Source organism: Leptopilina heterotoma, unplaced genomic scaffold, assembly GCF_015476425.1.
Source record: "Leptopilina heterotoma isolate Lh14 unplaced genomic scaffold, ASM1547642v1 Lhet_121, whole genome shotgun sequence".
NCBI classification, from domain to species: Eukaryota; Metazoa; Arthropoda; class Insecta; order Hymenoptera; family Figitidae; genus Leptopilina; species Leptopilina heterotoma.
In genome coordinates this window covers 159,539-180,386 of record NW_025110839.1, presented here as the reverse complement: position 1 = coordinate 180,386, position 20,848 = coordinate 159,539, and the positions used below count along the sequence as shown (strand labels likewise).

Below are 20,848 nucleotides of genomic sequence, written 5' to 3'. Positions count from 1 at the left end.
GAAATTGTGTTACACACTTTATGATAATCTTTATTATTACTGATTAAATCTTTCACAATTGGAAAAATTTGGATTTTTCCCTTCTTTTATTTTCATTTATTGTATATTATGAATATAAAAAACAATGTACAATTATAATAATTTGTAATAAGGAAATTGCCTGTAAAAATCGATTTACAAAAATAGATAAATCTATTAACTATTTGATAATGTTAGGTAAAAATTTGAAAAAAAAATTTTCCACCTAGAAAAAAAAATATTGAAAGAAAATTGTTCATAACTTTTATGAGTTTTCTAAATTAATGCACTAATTCTAGGTATTGTTAATGATATTTTAATTACGGTCTGATTTAAATATACAAAAGAAAAACTTTCCATTTGTAATTGTTTTTCTTTCTTATTTATTTTTGAAAAAACGAAAAATTTTCTACACGTGACTCATTATTAAATAATATTGATTCACAAATACGATTTTTTTGTTGTAAATACAAATTTATACCGAATTTGATTTTTTGAATAAATATAAAAATAAATTTAATAAAATTCTGATTAATAATTTTATTTGTATATCTGAATAAATAGATTAAATTTTTATTTACGTTGAAAACGAAAGTAAATAAAAAAATAATAAAAGACCAAAAAATTTAATTTTTAATAATAATAATAATTTTAACATTAGAGAGATTAATATTAATTAATAGATACTAATTAATAATAATTTTAATGTAACAGAATTTCAACTGTACCTATAGTAAGATTATATTTTATAAATATTTTCAAAGAATTTTAATTTTCTGTTTCGGTTTAAAAAAGAATTTTTAATTTTCGAGAAAAAAAAAATTAAAAAAGCAAACAAACTTTTTTGTTTAACAAATACATACTTTCGGATCGGTTCCTTTCATAAAAATAGATTCCACTCCATCGATTTGAACAATACTTATTGTTGAAAACTCAAAGGCATCCTCCAGATCTTTCAATTGAATCTGAAAACAAAAATGTTACGACAAAAATTATTTTATATTTTCGATTTTTCTCTCTTTGCTTGATAAAAAAAAATACTTAAAAATTATATTACTTTTTTTGTGTTGAAATTCTAAATTACCTTTTGAACTGTAACACCATGGATATTCTCTAAATGTTTAGTGAGTTGATTTATTGCTAATTTAACGTCTTTGTCAATAGTGTTAATTATGCCTTTATCACTTTTGAAATCCATGTAGAAATAACGGATTTTCTTTAAATCCACCTGCAATTAGAAAAAAATATTAATTTTTTTTTGGTGTTTATCATTTGTTTCAAAACTTAATTTTAACTCGAGAGATTTTTTATCATTTACACAAAATAATAAAATTTTATTTCTCTTAATTTATTTTTAGAAACAAAAAATATTTTATTACTTTGAAGAGAGAAGTATCGATAGTTAATTATTGAATTGTTTATATTTTTTGGAATATAAAATTTATTTTATAATGAACAAAAAAGCAGGAAAACCTTTTTATTTTTTATTTAGACTAGAATTTTTTAGAATTATAAAAATAAATGAAAAGAATTCTAAAGTTCTGCAAGTCAAAAACGAAATTTATTTACTTCTTTTTTATATTAAAACTTTTTTACGTATTTTTATTTACTATTATTTAGCAAAAACGAAATTTATTTACTTCTTTTTTATATTAAAACTTTTTTACGTATTTTTATTTACTATTATTTAGATTGTTTTACTTATTTTTGTTTATTTAATTAAAATTTTATAAATTAAAAACAAAAGGAAAAAATCAATATAAAGTTCCTTGATAATAATGTTTGTCAAAGAAATTCAATTATTTTCAACAATTTTTGTCAAATTCTTAAGAAGATTTTGATTAATTTTAGTACAATTTTCATTTAAATTTCTCCAAAGAATTAGGTACATTTTTTTCGAAATAATTAAATTTGCATTTTTACAAATTTTAAATTAATTTTTTTTTAATTTCTCGAAAGAATTTAATTATTTTACACAATTTTCATAAAATTCTTAAGAAGAATGCAATTAATTTCAGTACAATTTTTATTAAATTACTCGGAGAATTTAAGTTTTTTTTCGAAACAATTGAATTTGTGTTTTTACAAATTTTATTCATTTTTTAATTAGTTTCATCAATAATAAAGTGCTTCACAGAAATTCAATTCTTTTGAATGCAATTTTCATAAAATTTCTCAAAAAATTCAATTATTTTCAATATTTACTTGTTTAATTTTTAATTTTAATAAAATTCTTCGCAAAAATGTAATTATTTTCAAAAATTTTAACAAAACTTGGGGCAAGAATTTAATTAATTTCAATACAATTTTAATAAAATTTATTTCTGTCCAATTTTAATCCAATTTTTCGAAAGAATTCAATTATTTTTAAACATTTTAATAATATTCCTTGTAAGAATTCAATTATTTTCAAAATTTTTTATAAAAATCTTTAGAAGAATTTAATTATTAATTTCAGTAAAATTTTAATTAAATTTCTCGAAAGAATTGAAATTTTCTTCAAAATAATTTAATTTGCATTTTTACAAATTTTAATTTCATTTTTTTAAATTTCTCGAAAGAATTCAATTATTTTCAATAATTTTTCATAACATGCTTGAGAATTATTTTCAAAAATTATTTTAAAAAATTTTTATAAAATTTGTTTATTTGAATTTATTTTTTTTTTAAAATTTTAATGATATTCTTCGAAAAATGCAATTATTTTCAAAAATTTGAACAAAATTCGGGACAAGAATTTAATTATTTTCATAAGTTATAAAATTCTTCAAAGGAATTCAATTAATTTCAATATAATTTTAATAAAATTTCTTGAAAGAATTAAATTTATTTCTGTCCAATGTTAATTCAATATTTCGAAAGAATTCAATTATTTTTAAACATTTTAATATTATTCCTTGTAAGAATTCAATTATTTTCAAAATTTTTCATAAAAATCTTTACAAGAATTAAATTATTAATTTCAGTACAATTTTAATTAAATTTCTCGAAAGAATTAAAATTTTCTTCGAAATAATTGAATTTACATTTTTACAAATTTTTATTTAATTTTTTTCAATTTCTCGATAGAATTCAATTCTTTTCAATAATTTTCATAAAATTCTTTAGAAGAATTTAATTAATTACGGTACAATTTTATTTGAATTTCTCGAAAGAAGTTAATTATTTTAAAAAATTTAATAAAATTCTTCGAAATTCAATTTTTGCGCAGAATTTTTTTCCAATTTTTGAAAATAATTGAAAAAAAAATTCGGCGCAAAAATTGAATTATTTTCATAAGTTATAAAATTCTTCGGAGGAATTCAATTAGTTTAAATTCAATTTTAATAAGATTTCTCGAAAGAATTGAATTATTTTCCAAAATTTTTATAAATATTCCTTATAAGAATTCAATTAACTTCAGTACAATTTTAATTTACTACGGTTTTGACTTTATGCTAGTTCGCAATTTTTGAAAAAATTTATATTGAAAATTACTCTCTTTATTTGAACGTTAATAATTTTTTGAACACAATTTAAAAACTAAAAGATAATAAACAGATTCAAAATAGAATTTTTTGTTAAATAATTTAAAAATATCTTCAAGAGAAGAAATATTAAAATAATTAATTTAATCAATTATTCAATTCGGAGTCAACTCTAAAACTATTTTAAAATTATTAACTCAATATTTTTCAGAAGTAAAAAAAATTCACTATTTTGATTGATTTAAATTACAAAAATTCATTAAAATAAATTCAAACTGAATTGAATTTGTTAAAAGAAAATTTTTTTTTATATAAATAAAGTAAATAAAAATTTTGAATTTTACCAAAAATAGTCCGTTATTTTAATAAAAAAATATTGACAAAAATTTAATCTTTTCTGAAAATTCCTCTTTTTATGAGAAAATATTATATTTAAAAAAAATTGAAGATGGAAACTTTTTCTTCTTTTTTTGTTTAAATTTCATTTATTGTCATGTAATAAGAATGTTGTTGATATCAGTGAAAAAAGATTCCATTTTACGGTAATTCAAATATAATTAGTGTGTATAATAAAATCCAGAGTTAAAGTTTTCCGATATGGAAAATCTACTCGAATATAAAGTCGCTCTCAATTCTAATTGGTAAGTTGAAATTCCTTTTGGTGGGAGTCATTATTATTAGGGGGACACAAAACTCATCAATCTTGAATTGAGAATTTTCATAAACGTGTTAGTTTCATTTTCGGCTTTCTCTCATTAACAACTGAAAAAAACTCGAGCAAATATGTCTATTGAATATTCATCAAGAGAATAAATTTTTGTGAATCCATTTGTTTGTGTTGCAAAAAAAAAAAGAAGAGAGAAAAATTTCCTCATTTTCCATCGAAATCTTGAGGGTTGCAAATATAATTTGTCTATTTTTATTCAATTTGAAGGTGAGTCTTTCTTTTTTGCTAATTAAATAATTTCGTTGACGTACTTTTTGACTGAGACGGTTCGAAACTTGTGGATCTTGACTAATAACTTTGAGGAACATTGGAAGATCTTGAGCGAAACGTGTCATTGGTGCAATGCAAAAATATGACGGCCAACTTTCATCGGCACAACCTGGCATATGACCGGAAACTGAAATCCATCCTGAAAATTATTATTTTCGATTAGTTTGTTATTGATTATTTTTTTAATATTTTATTTAACGTTTCGCTCAAAATTTTTTAATTGTGTTTTAGAATTAAAATTTCTTTCCTGGTGTTATAGCTCTCAATTATTTCAATATTCAATTTCAATTCTGAAAAATAAATATTTTACAATTATTTAATTTTTCTCGTAGTGTTCATTTTAATTTTTTTTTAAATTCAATTTCAATTCTGCAAAAAAATAATTTAGAATTGAATTTTTCCTCTAGTTTTAAGTTTCAATTATTTTAATATTCAATTTCAATTCTGAAAAAAATTTACAGTTAAACTCTTCCCTAGTGTTTCTTTTCAATTATTTTAATTCAATTTCAATTCTGAAAAATATATATTTTATAATTAAACTTTTCCCTAGTGTTTCTTTTCAATTATTTTAATTCAATTTCAATTCTGAAAAATATATATTTTATAATTAAACTTTTTTCTAGTGTTAATTTTCAATTATTTTAATATTCAATTTTAATTCTAAAATAAATATTTTACAAATAAGTTTCTAAAATTAATTTTTCTAATATTAAATTTCAATTCTGAATAATGAATATTTTACAGTTACATTTTCCTTTTGGTTTTATTTTTATTATTATTAGTGATTAAAAAATCATTTTAATATTCTATTTTAATTGTGAACTAAAATATTTTCAATGAAATTTTTCTCTTGGTGTCAATTTTCAATTACAATTTCAATATTTAATTTCAATTCTAAAAAAATAAATAAAAAATTTAGTCTGTAAATTAATTATGAAATTGCAAATTTCTCTTTCGATTTTGTAAAAAAAATAGATACTTCAAATATTTTTTTTCGTGTTATCATAGCTGATAAAAAAATATTAATCGTTTATTGATATTATCCAGTTATTTTTTTGGAAATTGTATTAGAAAAGGAAGAGTAATTTTTATTGAAAAAGAATTGAAATAAAATATTAAATAAAAAAGAAAGAAAAAATATGAAAAAAAAAATATATTTTGTGGCTTTTTCAATTTTTTTTTTTTTTGGTATTTTTTGGTGATTGAGAAAATAAGTTCACTTATTCATTAAATTCTTATGATGCAATAGTTCTAATGATTCATTAATGACAAAGAAAAAAATTTGTCTTCTATTGAACGAAGCTTATTAACATTATCGGTGTCAGGAAAAAAAATTATGTCTAATTTTTTTTCTATCTCTATAATTGAGAAATAGTGTATTTAAAGGAAATTATAGTTTACTCGCCTGGTGTAGGTTTATGACCAAATACGCCACAAAACATAGCTGGTAATCGACAAGAGCCTCCAATGTCTGATGCGAGACTAAGAACAGATGCACCTGATCCCAAAAGTGCGGCCTTTTAACAAACAAAATTTTTAATTAATTAATATTTTGAGAAAATGTAAAAAAATTTTTATTCATTTTTTATGCAATATTTCAATTATAAAAATTATTTCCTTTGAAATTTTTGCCAAACGCAGAGAAAATTAATTACTTACTGTAATTAAAGTTAATTAATTAATTAATAATTAAAAATATGAAGGATAATAAAAATATTATTACCTATTTTTATTATTCTATAGGTGAAAAAAAATCATTCTTTCTTAGTCAAATCAAAAGTAAATAATTTCTTTAACTATTTTCAAAAAATTTTAATTGCGATTTTTAAAAAACCTCATTTTTCAGAATAAAATGTTTCAAATTTCATTAATTTCTTCAAGGAATTTAATTTAAAACCCTTTTAAAATTTAATTATTTCCTGAAATTCCTATTATAACGCTTTAAATATTCAAATATTTTCTAAAATTTTAACTGACATTTTTTTTTAAATCAATTTCTATCAGAATTCAACGACGAGAATTGAATTATTTAAATAGAATAATTTTTGTAAATTCATAAAATAATGTTTTTTCAAACATAAATTTAAATTTATAGATAATTTTTAAAGACGAGAAAATAAAATTCTTTAAAATATAAAATTTTTTACAAAATTTCCAATTGTTTCAATTTCTTAAAATTATTCTCGGGAATTCAAGTATATCTTGAAAAAATTTTAACTACCTACTATTTTTCAAAAATCAAATTTTTTCAGAATTTACAAATTAAATAAATATTTAAATATTTTCTGTTCTTTATTTTCTAAAATTTTCGAAATACTTTCAATGTAAAACCATTGGAAAAATTTTTTACGAAAATTTGAACTGCAAGTCTTGCAAAATTCAATTATTTTTTTAGAATTTTTGAATAATATTATTGAAAACTTTTAATTTTTAAGGAAGCTAAACAAATTAATAATTTTTTGTATTTAAATATTATTTGACTTTTACAGCAATTAGCATTTCAAAGATTGAAATTTAAAAACTTTTTGAAATTTTATTGTAGTTCAAAAGAATCCTACTTTAACACTTCTAATTATTTCTTAAAGTTTTAACTAAAATTCTTTTTTAAATCAATTCTTATCAGAATCGAATTATTTAAATACAAAAATAAATAATTCATAGAATATATAATATAATAATAATAATAATAATAATAATAATAATAATAATAATAGTAATTAATAAACATAATAATTAATATAATTAGAAAAAATATATAAAACAATAAAAAAAAAATATCTGGTAAATAATAAAAAGAGTAGTGCTCTTAACCTTTAGATGAGAAAATACATTTGAACTTAAACTCAATCTAGTTTTGCTGAATTCCAATTTACTTTTGTCACTTTTTGACATTAATAAACACGCAATTTCTATGTATGTTTATAGTCACACAAATATGCATTACAGCAATATACATAGGGCTGTGAGATATCTATTTCGCTTAAAACGTATCAAATGAATGGAATTTCGTAACAAAAATCACCTACAGCACGCAAACTATTCAAAAACCGGCTTTGAATAAATTTATTTGCGTAAACATGAATAATCAAAGTTTATACAATTTCCTTTTTCCATTAGAATGAAAAAGTAATTGAAAGGAACTTGACGTCAAATTTTTGCAAGTTATAATCATTTTTCTATTTCTTTTCTATTCTCAGTTTGTAAATAGTTGGAAAAAAATTATTTTTTTTGTATTTTATTGTTAATAATAATAATTAGTGTGTGGAATTAAATTATTTTGATAGAATCAATCTGTGATAATTGAATTTTATCAAGCAAAATATATCTAAACATGTAAATAAATACCCAAATAATTAAATAAATAAATAAGTAAATAAATAAATAAATAAATAAATAAAAAAAAAATAATAGTTTCAGTAAGAGCAATAAAATGGATTTATTCCACTAATTTTCTAGTAATAATAATAATAATAATAATAATAATAATATGTATTTATTTATTATTATTAATTATTTATGTTTATTTATTTACTTATTCAATTTTCCATTATTATTTTATAGTTAATAAAAAAAGTATTTTTATAGTATAAAATTATTTCTACGTACAGTGTATTGAAAAGTAAATTGAATTTTTTTCAATCGCAGGAAAAGGTAGCGAAAAAAAAATTAAGGAAACATTATGAAATTTGGAAATTTGTTCTGTTTGAATTCGTCTTCAAGGACTTTGGATATTCAAGAAAAAGCAATCAGCGATAATGAATCTAGAAAAAAAAGTGCCTACCTTCGACAATTTATTTCGATTCTTTGTGGTAAGTTTTCTATAAAAATATTACTTTTCGTTCTCTTCATTTCTTTTCTTTTTTTTTTTTAAACTTTTTACATTCAGAAATAATGGTGATTTTCAAATAGAAACAAAACAGTTTTTTTTTCAAAATCAAATTAATAATTATTAATAATAATTGTTGAAATAATTAATTATTAATTAATTATGATTATTGAAATAATAATTATTGATTATAATTATTTAAATAATTAATTATTTAAATAATAATAGGAAAGTAATTAATAAATAATTTAGTTCCATAAATTTATGAAAAATGTAATGTAAACTATGTAAACTTTTAGTTTAACAAATTAATTTCATTTTTGATAAAATTTCTAAAGTTTGTTTAATAAATCAATAAATAAATTTATTTATTTATTAATCAATATTAGTTGAAAATATATATTTAAGAAGAAAACATTTTTTCTGAGTGTATTTAGTTTTTTTTATATCGGCTTTAAAATTCGGAACAATACTCAAAGATAACATACGGTGAAAAATAAAATCGTAAATTCCAAATCATTTGTTTTCTACATTTATTAGGGCAGAAGAATTTAAGAAATAAATTTTATTAATTTAAAAGTAAATAATTATTTTTCAAACAAATTTTCAGTCAGAAAAATTAAAAAAAAATATTTACTTCAATTCAAACACAGATTTTAACCAATATTTATATATTCGACTAAAAAAAAAGAAAAAATTAAATAATTATTTTTGAATTAAAAAGTAAAAATTGTAAAAATGTTATTTGAATAAAAAATAATAAATAATGTAAAATTAAATATTTTTGAATATAAAATAAAAAACGCAAATTAAATAATTTTGAATGAAAAATAAAAAACGTAACTTAAATATGAATAAAAAATATAAAAATAAGTAAAATAAATAAATAAATTAATAAAAAGTAAAATTAAATTTTAAAAAATGAATGAAAAGATTAAAAAACATTGAAATTAAAAAATGAATTCGGTCACAATTAATAATAGTAAAATAACTCTGCAACAATGAAACGTTTGTTTTTCAGAAATTATAATATGCTAATAATATGTTAATTAATATTGAATTTTTTAGTGGTAAATTGCGGAAAATATTTTATTTTTCACCGTAAACGTTGTGTATAATTACAAATTTTCTATTATTAACTTTTGAAGTTAGAGATGACAGTGCAACAAAAATTCTGTGGCCTGTTTTTGAGGCCCGACGAATGCACGGAAAAACAAGTTTGTTTTTTACAAACTACTAACAGGAACAGTAATTTTGAGGCATGTATAAGAGAAAGAGAAAAAGAATAAACTTTCTCACAAAATGAGACAAAAAATTTTTTTTCCTTGCTAAAAATAAAAAAATATCTCATATACTTTTATATTTCTTGCCTTATTGTTACATGTCCTATAATGTCTTCAAATACGTAAGTTATGACAAGTTCTTTTGTATATTGTTATTCGTTATAAATAACAGTTACTATTCGAACCGCACACACATCTAATTGGATTAGTTTTCAAAGATTTAAAAATTTAGAGAGAGAAAAAAATACTTTTCCATTTTTTAATCTGGAAATGTTTAATTTATTTATTTACAAGATAAACGGAGATGCAAAAAATTTAATTATCTTTTTTATTCTTTTTGGTAAAAAATTTTTTGGAATAATAGTAAAATTATTTTATTATTATTATTACTGATATTATTTCATTATTATTTTTTTTGATAAACAATTTTATTTAAATTAAAAATTAAAATACCAATTATTATAATTACTTTTTATAAACATTGTTAATCTGGTTAATTAATTTTAATAATTATTTTACTAATATTTTTTATCATGCAATTTTGTTGAATAATAATGTAGCAATCACTATTTAATTGTTATTATTATTATTATGCAAATTAAAAAAGTTTTTTATTTTCAAATATTAATTTCCGTTTAGGAATAATTTCAGATTCAAAATTTTTAAAAATCTAAATTTTAACTAATTTTCTAATAAAATATTATTCTTTATTGTTTTAAAAACTTTAATAAAATTCTTCGCAGGAATTCAATTATTTTTAATACGATTTGAATAAAATTTATCAAAAGAATTCAATTATTTTTCAAAATTTGATAAAATTTTACGCAAAAATTTAAATGACGATGTATTTTGAAAAATTTTAATAAAATCTTAGCAAGATTTTAATTATTTTCATAATAATTAATAAAATTTCTCCAAAGAATTTAAATATTTTCGCAAATTTTAATAAAATTTTTAGCAGGATTTCAATTATAGATTTATAATTTTTCGCAGGAATTTAATTATTTTAAAAATTTTAATTTAATTCGTTTTGAGAAATTGAAATATTTTCAATACAATTTTAATTACGTTTCTGGAAAAAATTCAATTGTTTTCGAAAATTTTAATTAAATTCTTAGCAAAATTGCAATTATTTTCATAATTTTTCGCAGAAATTTAATTATTTTAAAAAATTTTAATTTTTGTATTCATTTTGAGAAATTAAAATATTTTCAATACAATTTCAATTTCAATTATTTTCATAAATTTTCGCAGGAATTTAATTATTTTAAAAAATTTTAATTTAATATTCGTTTTGAAAAATTGAAATATTTTCAATACAATTTCAATTACATTTCTGGAAAAAATTCAATTCTTTTCTAAATTCAACTATTTTGAAAAATTTTGGTACAATTCTTTATAAGAATTCACTTATTTGTAATTTACATTTGTAATAAAATTCTTATCTAGATTTCAATTATTTAAAAAAAAAATTGTAATAAAATTTTTCGCAAGAATTGAATTATTTAAAAAAAATTGTAACAAAATTTCTCGAAAGAATTGTATTATTTAAAAGAATGTTAATTATAACATTCTTCGCAGAAATTCAATTATTTTCAAGATTTTTAATAAAACTCTTTATAAGAATTTTAATATTTTTAATAAATTTTAATTAAATGTTTCGTTAGAATTAAATAGTTTTGAAAGATTTTAATGAAATATTTCGCAAGGAATTTTATTATTTTGAAATATTTTAATAAACTATATAAGAATTCAATTATTTCAGATTTAAAATTACAAAAGAAATATTTTTAATTGAAAACAATTTGGTTTAATTCACCTTGTGTTAAGTAATTAAATTATTTATTTATTATTTTTTTATTGAACAATTTTCTTGAATAATATAAAACTTATCATTCAATTATTTATTTATTTTATAATAAATAATTTCCAATCGTTTCGAAAATGCTTGTGCGTGATTTTCTTTAATTATTCTTTCTCCGTTATCTAATTGAGATTAATTATATTTTCCAATTTTTAATAACAAAGTTATGGTTTTTTGCAGATAAGGATTTTTTAAATATTATTTTTGTTCACATATTTTAAAAATGAATCATTTTGAAAGTGCTTGTGCGTAATTTTTTTTTTAATTATGCATCCTCATTGTCTCATTAATAAATATTAATTAATAATGAAGAATTTAATTTTTTGAATTTCAATTCTGCTTTCAACTTGTTAAAAATGACAAATTACGCAATTTTGTCGATTCTGTAATACAATAAAAGTCTATTTAAAACTATTATCTAAGAGATGCTAATGAGGCACTCTTTGAACTCAAAGACTTCCGGAAAAAATATTATTTTTACATATTTAAATAATTTAACAATTTTGAAATTTATTACTTCCTATATTATCTTATTCTCTTGAGTGGAAAGTGAGAAAATTCACCACAAAATATTTGTGGCGCTAATTAATTATTTTTTTTGTTTATTTATTATTTTTTATTCTATATCTTTTGTATATTTTATTTTTTATTTCACTTATTTGTTCTATATTTTTATTTTTTATACAGAATTGCAGCAAAAATTTGATTTAGGTTTTTTCCTGATTTCCAGATAGAAATTTGATTTCAATTATTTTTTTAATCCTTTCGAGAAATTTTATTAAAATTGTTATTTGCAAATAGGAATTAAATTCTTGGGAAGAATTTTATTAAAACTTGTTAAATTGATAATAGGAATTAAATTCCAGAGAAGAATTTTATTAAAAGTTGTAGAAAATAAAATTGGATTCTTTCGAAAATTTTTTTTTTTTATTGTCCTTTAAAATATGGACAAGGCGATAATTATTTACTTCACGATACTTTAATTTAAATTAATATCCGATTACTAATCCAAATAGAATAATTTTATCATATTCATACTTTTTACACTATCTCTTGGCCATGACTGATATGCGTTTTCTATTTCTGATTGACTAAATTAATATAATTTTTTTTACCAATTCAAAAAAAATGTAATAGACTTTTTTTAGAAAAAATTTGTCAACTTACTTAATTTGTCTAAAAAGAAAAACTTTATCTAAAAGTCTAGAATTTGTCATGAAAATGCAATAGTAAAAATAAAATCCAATTTTTTAACTTCTTTGACCTCTTTATTAACGTCTTCTGAGTAGACTCAAAAAAAGTACAAGATTTGCAGAAAATTATCATATTTATGCGATAAAAATTTATTCCCAAGAAATGTGCAATAAATTGAAAAAAAAAATTTTTTTAAACAGTAATCAATTTTCTATTTTTTAAATTTCAATTTCCAATTTCTATCTATGAAGAAATTTCTCTATTTTGTATTTTTATTTTTATTGTATGTTTTCTTTAATGAATTTGGTAAGGATGCGAAAGTGCCAATGCAAAAATTCCAAAATTACCTACTATTTTTCCAATGGACGTAATTTTCAAAAATAATTCTTTTTTCCAGTTGTCAATTATTTTTTGTTACTTTCAGTAGTTAAGTGACATTCGTCAAATTTATTCAGACAAATTGTTAGTTATTTATTGTTTAAATTAAATTAAATTTTATTTATTGTTAAATTAATCAATCTATTTTCTTTTATTAAAAAATTTGAAAATAATTGAATTCCTTCATTAAAATTTTTTGAAACTAAAATTTCCTCAAAGCAATTAAATAATTGCTTTGAGGAAATTCTTTAATTTTTTTTTATTTTTTTAATATAATTTTAAGTTTATGAAGAATTTCTTTTAAGTTTTTAAAATAATCGTTTAATTTTATTAAATTTTTTGGAAAATAATTAAATTCTTCTCAGAATTTTATTACAATTATTAGAGTTTTTGTAAATAATTCAATTCTTTTGAAGATTTCTTTAAGTCTCTTGAAAATATCTAATGCAGTTTTTCAAATAATTTTACAGGAAAAATTTTTGAAAGAATTGATTTAATTAAAGAATTTTTTTTAGTAATTATAATTAAAAATATTATTATAAAATTTTATTAAAATTGTATATTATGAATATAATTGAATTCCTGCTAAAAATATTACTATATTTATAAAAAAAATTAAATTGTTTAGAAGAATTTATTAAAATTTTAGAAAATAATTGAATTCTTACGTAAAATTTTAATAAACTTGTATTGAAAACAATTGAATTCCTACAATGAATTTTACTATTTACAAAAATAATTGAATTATCCTACAAAGAATTTTATTATTTATGAAAATAATTGAATTCCTTCAAAGAATTTTAGTATTTATAAAGATGATTGAATTATTGCAAAGAATTTTATTAAAATTTTTGAAAACAATTTAATTGATATGAGAAAATTTTTCAATTTTTTGAAAAAATGTAGTTTTTTTAAATTATTTTAATTGAAAATTTTGAAAATAATCGAATGAAACAAAGAATTTTTTTCATTTTAAATTTTACCATTTATAAAAATAATTGAACTGCTTAGAAGAATTTATTAAAATATTTCAGAAAATAATTGAATTCCTTAAAAAAAATTTATTAAAAATAAAAATAATTGAATCATTTTCGTGAAATTTTATTAAAATTGTATTAAATATAATTGAATTTCAGCAAAGAATTTTATTTAAATTTTCGAAAATAATTGAATTTCTTCGAAAATTTTATTATTATTTATGAAAATAATTGAATTCTTGCGAAGAATTGACCTAATTTTTAATTTATTAAAATTTCTTTTAGGAATTTCTTTAATATTTTAAAAATAATGGTTTTTTTCAATAATTTTAATTGAAAAATTTGAAAGGAATTAAAGTTTATGAAGAGTTAGTTTCTTTCTAATTGAATTGTTTAGAAGAATTTATTAAAATTTCAGAAAATAATCGAATTCCTTCGAAAAAATTTATTAAAAATTTAAAAAAAATAATTGAATCATTTTCGTGAAATTTTATTAAAATTGTATTGAATATAATTGAATTTTTTCGAAAATTTTATTATTTATGAAAATAATTGTAATTTTTGCAAAGAATTGACCTAATTTTTAATTTATTAAAATTATTTTTAGGAATTTATTTAATTTTTTAAAAATAATGGTTTTTTTAATAATTTTAATTGAAAAATTTGAAGGTAATTGAAGTTTATAAAGATTTTTTTCCCAATTGAATAGTTTAGAAGAATTTATTAAAATTTCAGAAAATAATCGAATTCCTTCGAAAAAATTTATTAAAAATTAAAAAAAAAAATTGAATCATTTTCGTGATATTTTATTAAAATTGTATTTAATATAATTGAATTTATTCGAAAAACTGTATTATTTGTGAAAATAATTGAATTCTTGCGAAGAATTTAAAACTTTTCAAGTTGTTAAAATTGCTTTTAGGAATTATTTTAATTTTTGGAAAATTTGGAGTTTTTTTTTAAATAATTCTAATGGAAAAATTTGAAAGTAAGTGAAGTTTATGAAGAGTTTATTTTCAAAGAATTTTACTATTTATAAAAATAATTGAATTCTTTTAAGAATATTATTATTTATGAAAATAATTGTATTCTCGACAAGAAATTTTATTAAAATTTTTGAAAATGATAAACAATAATAATTAAATTATGTATTTAATTAGTGAATTTCTTATATATTTAATTTTAAAGTATTTCAAACATTTTTATTTGAAAATAAAAAAAATGTTGCAATTTGCATAATAGTAATAAAAAATTTTTAGGAGTATAATATTCTTTACAGAATGTTTGAGAACCATCGACTGTCCTTAATTATTAATCAAATTTTCAGATATTTTTCTTTTGATCTTATTTTGTAATTTTTAAATAAAATTATTTGGAACTTTTATTTTAGAAATTATTTTTCGAATCTTTATTTTTGGAAATTATCCATTTTTTTCAAAACTTTATTTTAGAAATAGTATATATAGAATATATATAATAGAAATAGTAAAAAAAGATAGTAAAAAAATATTTAGAAATTATATTACTATAGAACTTTCATTTGGAAATTTTGTACCTACTTTGGAAAAATAAATTTTGGAAATTTTAAGTTTTGGTAATTTTTCTTGTCAATTTTGAAATTTGCACTTTTGTAACTGAATCATTTTCTTTTTTTGACAATTTTTCTTAATTATTCCTAAATCGAGAGAATATTTGTGAACATATGACGATACTTATGAAAATAAAATGCGGAATTTTAAGAGAAAGAATAGAAAAAAAAAATGGTGACTAAAATAATAAAAAAAGTGGTATTGTTCACAGGCTACGTTCTGATGATCGATGTAGGAGTACAAGTTTCCTGGTCGTCGCCAGCTTTAGACTACTTAAAAGACAATAGAACAGAAAATTATCTAACCAATGAGGAGGGAGGATTTTTAACATCACTTGACGCGATAGCATCAATTATTGGATTCCTCACATATCCATTATTAATGAATCGTGTTGGTCGACGATACACAATATTTGTCTACGCCCTAATACAATTATCAGCCTGGATTGTATTGAATTTAGCCAATTCATATCTTCTACTTTGCATTGGTCGCATTATCGTTGGCACTGGTTATGGCGGAAGTTTTGGTTTTCTCACAATCTACATTGGCGAGATGACCGAGAGAAATGTTCGTGGAATGTTCCTTTCTCTCGACAAGATTTGCGTCAACTTGGGCGGTTTTATTGTGAATGCGGCCGGTGTTTTTCTATCGTATAGAAATATGAATATGTGCATGAGCGTGATACCGATAATTGCACTCGGTCTATTTCCCCTAATGTTGGAGACGCCTTATTTTTATTTACTGAAGGGCCAAGAGAAGAAGGCGATTGAAACGCAAATGTTGCTGTCGGGTGAGAAATATCCGCAGATGGTTAGCGATGATATTGAGCGAATGAAGAAGACGATAAAGGAATGTGAGGATTCGGAGAAGAATGTTTTTCATGAATTATTCTCTGATCGAGGATCGAGGAGGGGTTTGATTATTAAATTAATCACTGAATTCACCTACGCATTCTCGGGCTTTTTGGCTATTCAGAGTTATGTGAGGCAGATTTTTGAGAAATCGGGATCGACATTGGAGCCTGGATATTGCGCGATGATTGTCAGTGGTGTTCAGGTGATTGCTGGTGTGCCAGCTTCGCAATTGGTGGATCGCTGGGGTAGACGACCTGTTTATTTATTCTCTGGATTTGCGTCGGCGATAAATTTATCAATTATCGGTGGTTATTTCTTTTTTTACAATTACATGCAATATGATATGTCGTCAGTTTCATGGATACCGTTAGTTTGCATGGTATTATTGCAAATTGTTCTCAATATGGGAGTATCGACAATGCCCTATATTTATTCGGGAGAATTATTTTCGGTTAAAGTGAAGGGACTCGCTTGTATGCTCTCATCACTTTGTCATTCAGTTTTTGGTTTTATTTGTAAATTTCTATTGCCCGTTGTTGTCGATTCATTTGGATTATATTCGGCATTTTGGTTCTTTGCGATTGTTTGTATTGTCGGGCCAATTATTGTCTTTAATATTTCGCCTGAAACTAAAGGGAAACATCTCGAGGAGGTTTTGGAATTATTGAACGAATCTAATAAAAAACATACTGTTAAAGAGAATTCCGTTAGTAAATTGTAGATAGTGGAGAAATTTTTCTTTTTCATTTTTAGAATTGTTAATAATTTTTGTATATATTTAGAGTTTCGTCTTTTTTTAGGTATTAAATTTGTTTTCGTATTAAATTGTTGTAATTTGTAAATGTATTAAATTCGTTTTTTTATGTACTATGTTCGTATATTATATGTATTATATTCGTTTATTGTACGTTACGGAATGAATGATATTGTTTTCATTCTATGCTTTTATTTCTGTGATATTAGGGAATATTTGCGTCAATTTATTTTTAATGCGATTAGAGATAAGATTAAAGTATTAATTAAATTTAGTGTAACGGATATTTTCGAATTTTTACTTTCAAAGTGAATATAATTCGTTATGAGAAAATAAAGAATTTTTTTATTATAGTTGCTTTAGATTATATCTTGAGTGTACCTGATAATTTTTTTTATCTTATTTTTAATTTTTTTTTTTAATTTGAAAAAAATGAATTATTACCTCACCACCGGACGAGCCTCCAGGTGTTCTTCTAGTGTCATAAGGATTTTTTGTTGTTCCTATAACATTATTGTACGTTTCCCAACACATACACAATTCTGGAGTGTTACTGACTAGAAGTGGAATTCCTCCGGCTAATCGTGTCCTTCTTATGACGTCAGCATCTTCAAAAGCAATTTTAGGAGTTGACCACTTCACACCAGCGGAATTACTCATTCCTATATTCAATAGAAATAAATTTATTATTATTCGCATGTAAAAGAACGCGTAATATAGTCCAATAAAAATAATGTATAATAAATAAAATAATTAATTAAAGTTTCAACAAGTAATAAATTATCCTTTATTCCAATTCAATTTTACTTTTATTCATTTTTTCAAAGATTGAATACTAATTATTATAAAATTGAATAAAAAATATGTACTGAAATAATTAATTCAAATTTTAAAAAGTACACTGAAAAAAATTTATTTGATTCAAATAACCGATTACTTATCTATTATGGAATAAATATTTACTTGACTCAAAAAATTTTTATTTAAGACAATTAAATTTGTAATTGAACCAATAATTTAAGTATTTTAAGCAAATGCCATTCAATTGTTTTGAATCAAAATTATTTGATTCAAGTGAATATTTATTTGATAATAGACAAGTAATCGGTTATTTAAAAAAAATCATTTTTTTTCAGTGTAATAAATAATCAGTTTTTCCGATTCAGTTTTAATTTTAGTCATTTTTTCTAATTATTGTAAAATTAGTAATAATTGAATAAAAAATACTAAAATAATAATTACAGTCTCAATCAGTTTTTTCAATTCAATTATAATTTTAGCCATTTTTTTAATGATTATAAAGTTATTGAATTGAATAAAAAATACGAAAATACTTAATGAAAGTTTCAACAAGTAATAAATAATCAATTTCTTCAATTTAAATTTTAATTATTTTCTTAATTATAAAATTACGATTATTGTAAAATCTATATCAAAAAGTATATTGTATTCCGTTACTTGTTTTCGATTGCATTTTTGTTTCCTAACTTTTTAATAATCTTTCTATTCAAAATGTTATGAATTTTTAAATTAATGCATTGAAAGTAATTAAATTTTTAAAAAGATTTTTATCAAAATTTTTGAAAATGTAATTTACTTATTTCCAAGAATTATATTAAACTTTTTCCAAATAATTGAATTCCTTTAAAGAATTTAAATATTTATTAAGATAATTGAATTATTGCGAAAAATTTTATTAAATTTTTTAAAACTAATTTCATTGCATTGAGAAAATTCATTAATTTTTTGTTAAAAAATTAAGTTATTTTCATAATTTTAATTGAAAAATTTCAAATTAATTGAATTTTACGAAGAATTTCTTTCAAATTTTTTTAATTTTATTGACATTTTTAGGAAAAAATTGAATTCTTCTAGAAATTTTATTACAATTTGTAAAATTAATTGAATTTTTTCGAAAAATTTATTAAAATCTTAAAAATGATTGAATTACATACTTGGATGAATTTTATAAAAATTTTACTGAAAAATAATTGAATTTATGCAAAGAAATTCATTATTTATAAAAATAATTGAATTTAGGTAAAGAATTAATTAATTAAAAATTAATTCTTACAAAAAATTATATTATTTATGAAAATAATTGAGTAATTTTTAATTTATTTCAATTTATTTAAGGAAATTCTTTAATTTGTTAAAAATAATGGATTTTTAAAAATAATTTTAATTAAAAAATCTGAAAGTAATTGAATTTTATGAAAAAAATGAAGTTTTTATACCTAATTTATTTAAATTGCAAACTTTGAGAAAAACTGAATTTTATGAAAAATTTCTTTCAAGCTTTTAAAATAATCGTGTTTGTTAATAATTGTAATTAAAAATTTGACTATTGAACTTCAGTAACATTTTTAGGAAATAAATGAATTTTTCTCAAAATTTTATCACAATTTTTATAAAAATAATTGAATTTTTTCGAAGAATTTATTAAAATCTTGAAAATAATTGAATTCATGCAAAGAAATTTATTATTTAAAAAATTATTTTAATTCTTGTCAAGTATTTTATAAAAGAATGGAAAATAATTTAATTCCTTCGAAGAATTTTATTATTTATGGAAGTAATTGAATGGTTCTGTAGAATTTTATTAAATTTTTTGAAACTATTTTAATAGCTTTAACTAAATTTCTTAATTTTTATGAAAAAATGGAGTTTTTATAATAATTTAAATTGAAAAATTTGAGAGAAATTGAATTTTACGAAGAATTTCTTTCAAGTTTTTAAAATAATCGTGTTTGTTAATAATTGTCACAAAAAATCTGATAATTGAATTTTATTAAATTTTTTAGGAAATAATTAAATTCTTCGTAGAGTTTTATTATTTATAAAAATAATTTAATTTCCGCAAAGAATTTATTATTTATATGAAAATAATTGAATTCATACGAAGGTATTTATTATTTACGAAAATAATTAAGTTTTATCAAAAGAATTTTATAAATTATGAATATATTTGAATTCTTGCGAAAAATTTTAGAAAATAATAATTAAAAGTAATTAATTAGTTAATACGTCATTTTTTTAAAATTTTTAAATATTTTCTACGTATTAATTAATTCAAATCACTTTTTAGTATTAATTACAGTGTTCGGAAATTAAAAGTTACAATATTTCCATAAATGACGTAACAATTTATGATTTTTTCATTTTTCTCCGTTCATTGACCGCTAAAAGGATGAATTTCTTCACACCATTTCCGTAAAATTTTTAATGGGACTACAAAAACAACAAATTCAAGAGTTCAATTTATGAATAATTTTTTTTTATATTTTCAGTTAATATTTACCAGTGACTAGTATAGCAATGAAATATTCATGTAAATTGTGAAAATATTTACAAACATATTTAAGACAAAAAATTTTTACTTCCTTATGAACATAATATTTGAAAAAAATTTAAATTAAATTTACAACCTCATTTCTTGGAAGTAGGAATAAAAAAAATCCTCCTACATAGAAAATTAGATGAATATCGAGTAGTTGACATCTAATTTTCTATGTAGGAGGATTTTTTTTTAATCATTATACTAAAGTCCGCTACGTTTTTAAAAACGAATGCGATGATTCATTTTATCTTGGCTTCAAATTCAGATTTTGCTTTCAGCAATTTTCTTTTAAGTAACAATTTTTGGA

General features: G+C 19.9%; 2 protein-coding genes across 5 annotated transcripts in view; one reads left to right on the top strand and one right to left on the bottom strand.

Annotated features, from left to right (window-relative positions):
- The window catches only part of LOC122511708 (fatty-acid amide hydrolase 2-B), a 35,096-nt gene that overhangs the window by 3,511 nt on the left and 10,737 nt on the right, over positions 1-20,848 (bottom strand). For all 3 annotated transcript variants that reach the window (XM_043627144.1, XM_043627135.1, XM_043627126.1), the window contains 5 exons: positions 17,646-17,863; positions 5,888-5,999; positions 4,464-4,621; positions 1,103-1,246; positions 882-983 (listed from right to left, as the gene is read on the bottom strand). In XM_043627144.1, the coding sequence (XP_043483079.1) occupies positions 882-983; positions 1,103-1,246; positions 4,464-4,621; positions 5,888-5,999; positions 17,646-17,863 (734 nt within the window). The remainder of the gene's footprint in view (positions 1-881; positions 984-1,102; positions 1,247-4,463; positions 4,622-5,887; positions 6,000-17,645; positions 17,864-20,848) is intronic.
- Positions 4,177-17,554, top strand: LOC122511723 (facilitated trehalose transporter Tret1-like). 2 transcript variants are annotated; one of them, XM_043627157.1, is made up of 3 exons: positions 4,177-4,419; positions 8,128-8,291; positions 15,805-17,554. In XM_043627157.1, exons 2-3 carry the CDS (start codon positions 8,162-8,164, stop codon positions 17,166-17,168), a joined length of 1,494 nt encoding a protein of 497 aa, XP_043483092.1. In that variant the 5' UTR covers positions 4,177-4,419; positions 8,128-8,161; the 3' UTR covers positions 17,169-17,554. The 2 variants fall into 2 exon arrangements, with proteins under 2 accessions (XP_043483092.1, XP_043483100.1); XM_043627165.1 differs by lacking the exon at positions 4,177-4,419 and adding an exon at positions 7,794-7,815.

What these genes read in the sequence shown, in the direction of transcription:
- LOC122511723 (XM_043627157.1), top strand. Translation starts at nt 8,162, where the DNA reads ATGAAATTTGGAAATTTGTTCTGTTTGAATTCGTCTTCAAGGACTTTG. An exon ending in ATTTATTTCGATTCTTTGTG is followed by an intron (nt 8,292 to 15,804) that starts GTAAGTTTTCTA and finishes TATTGTTCACAG; the next exon opens with GCTACGTTCTGATGATCGAT.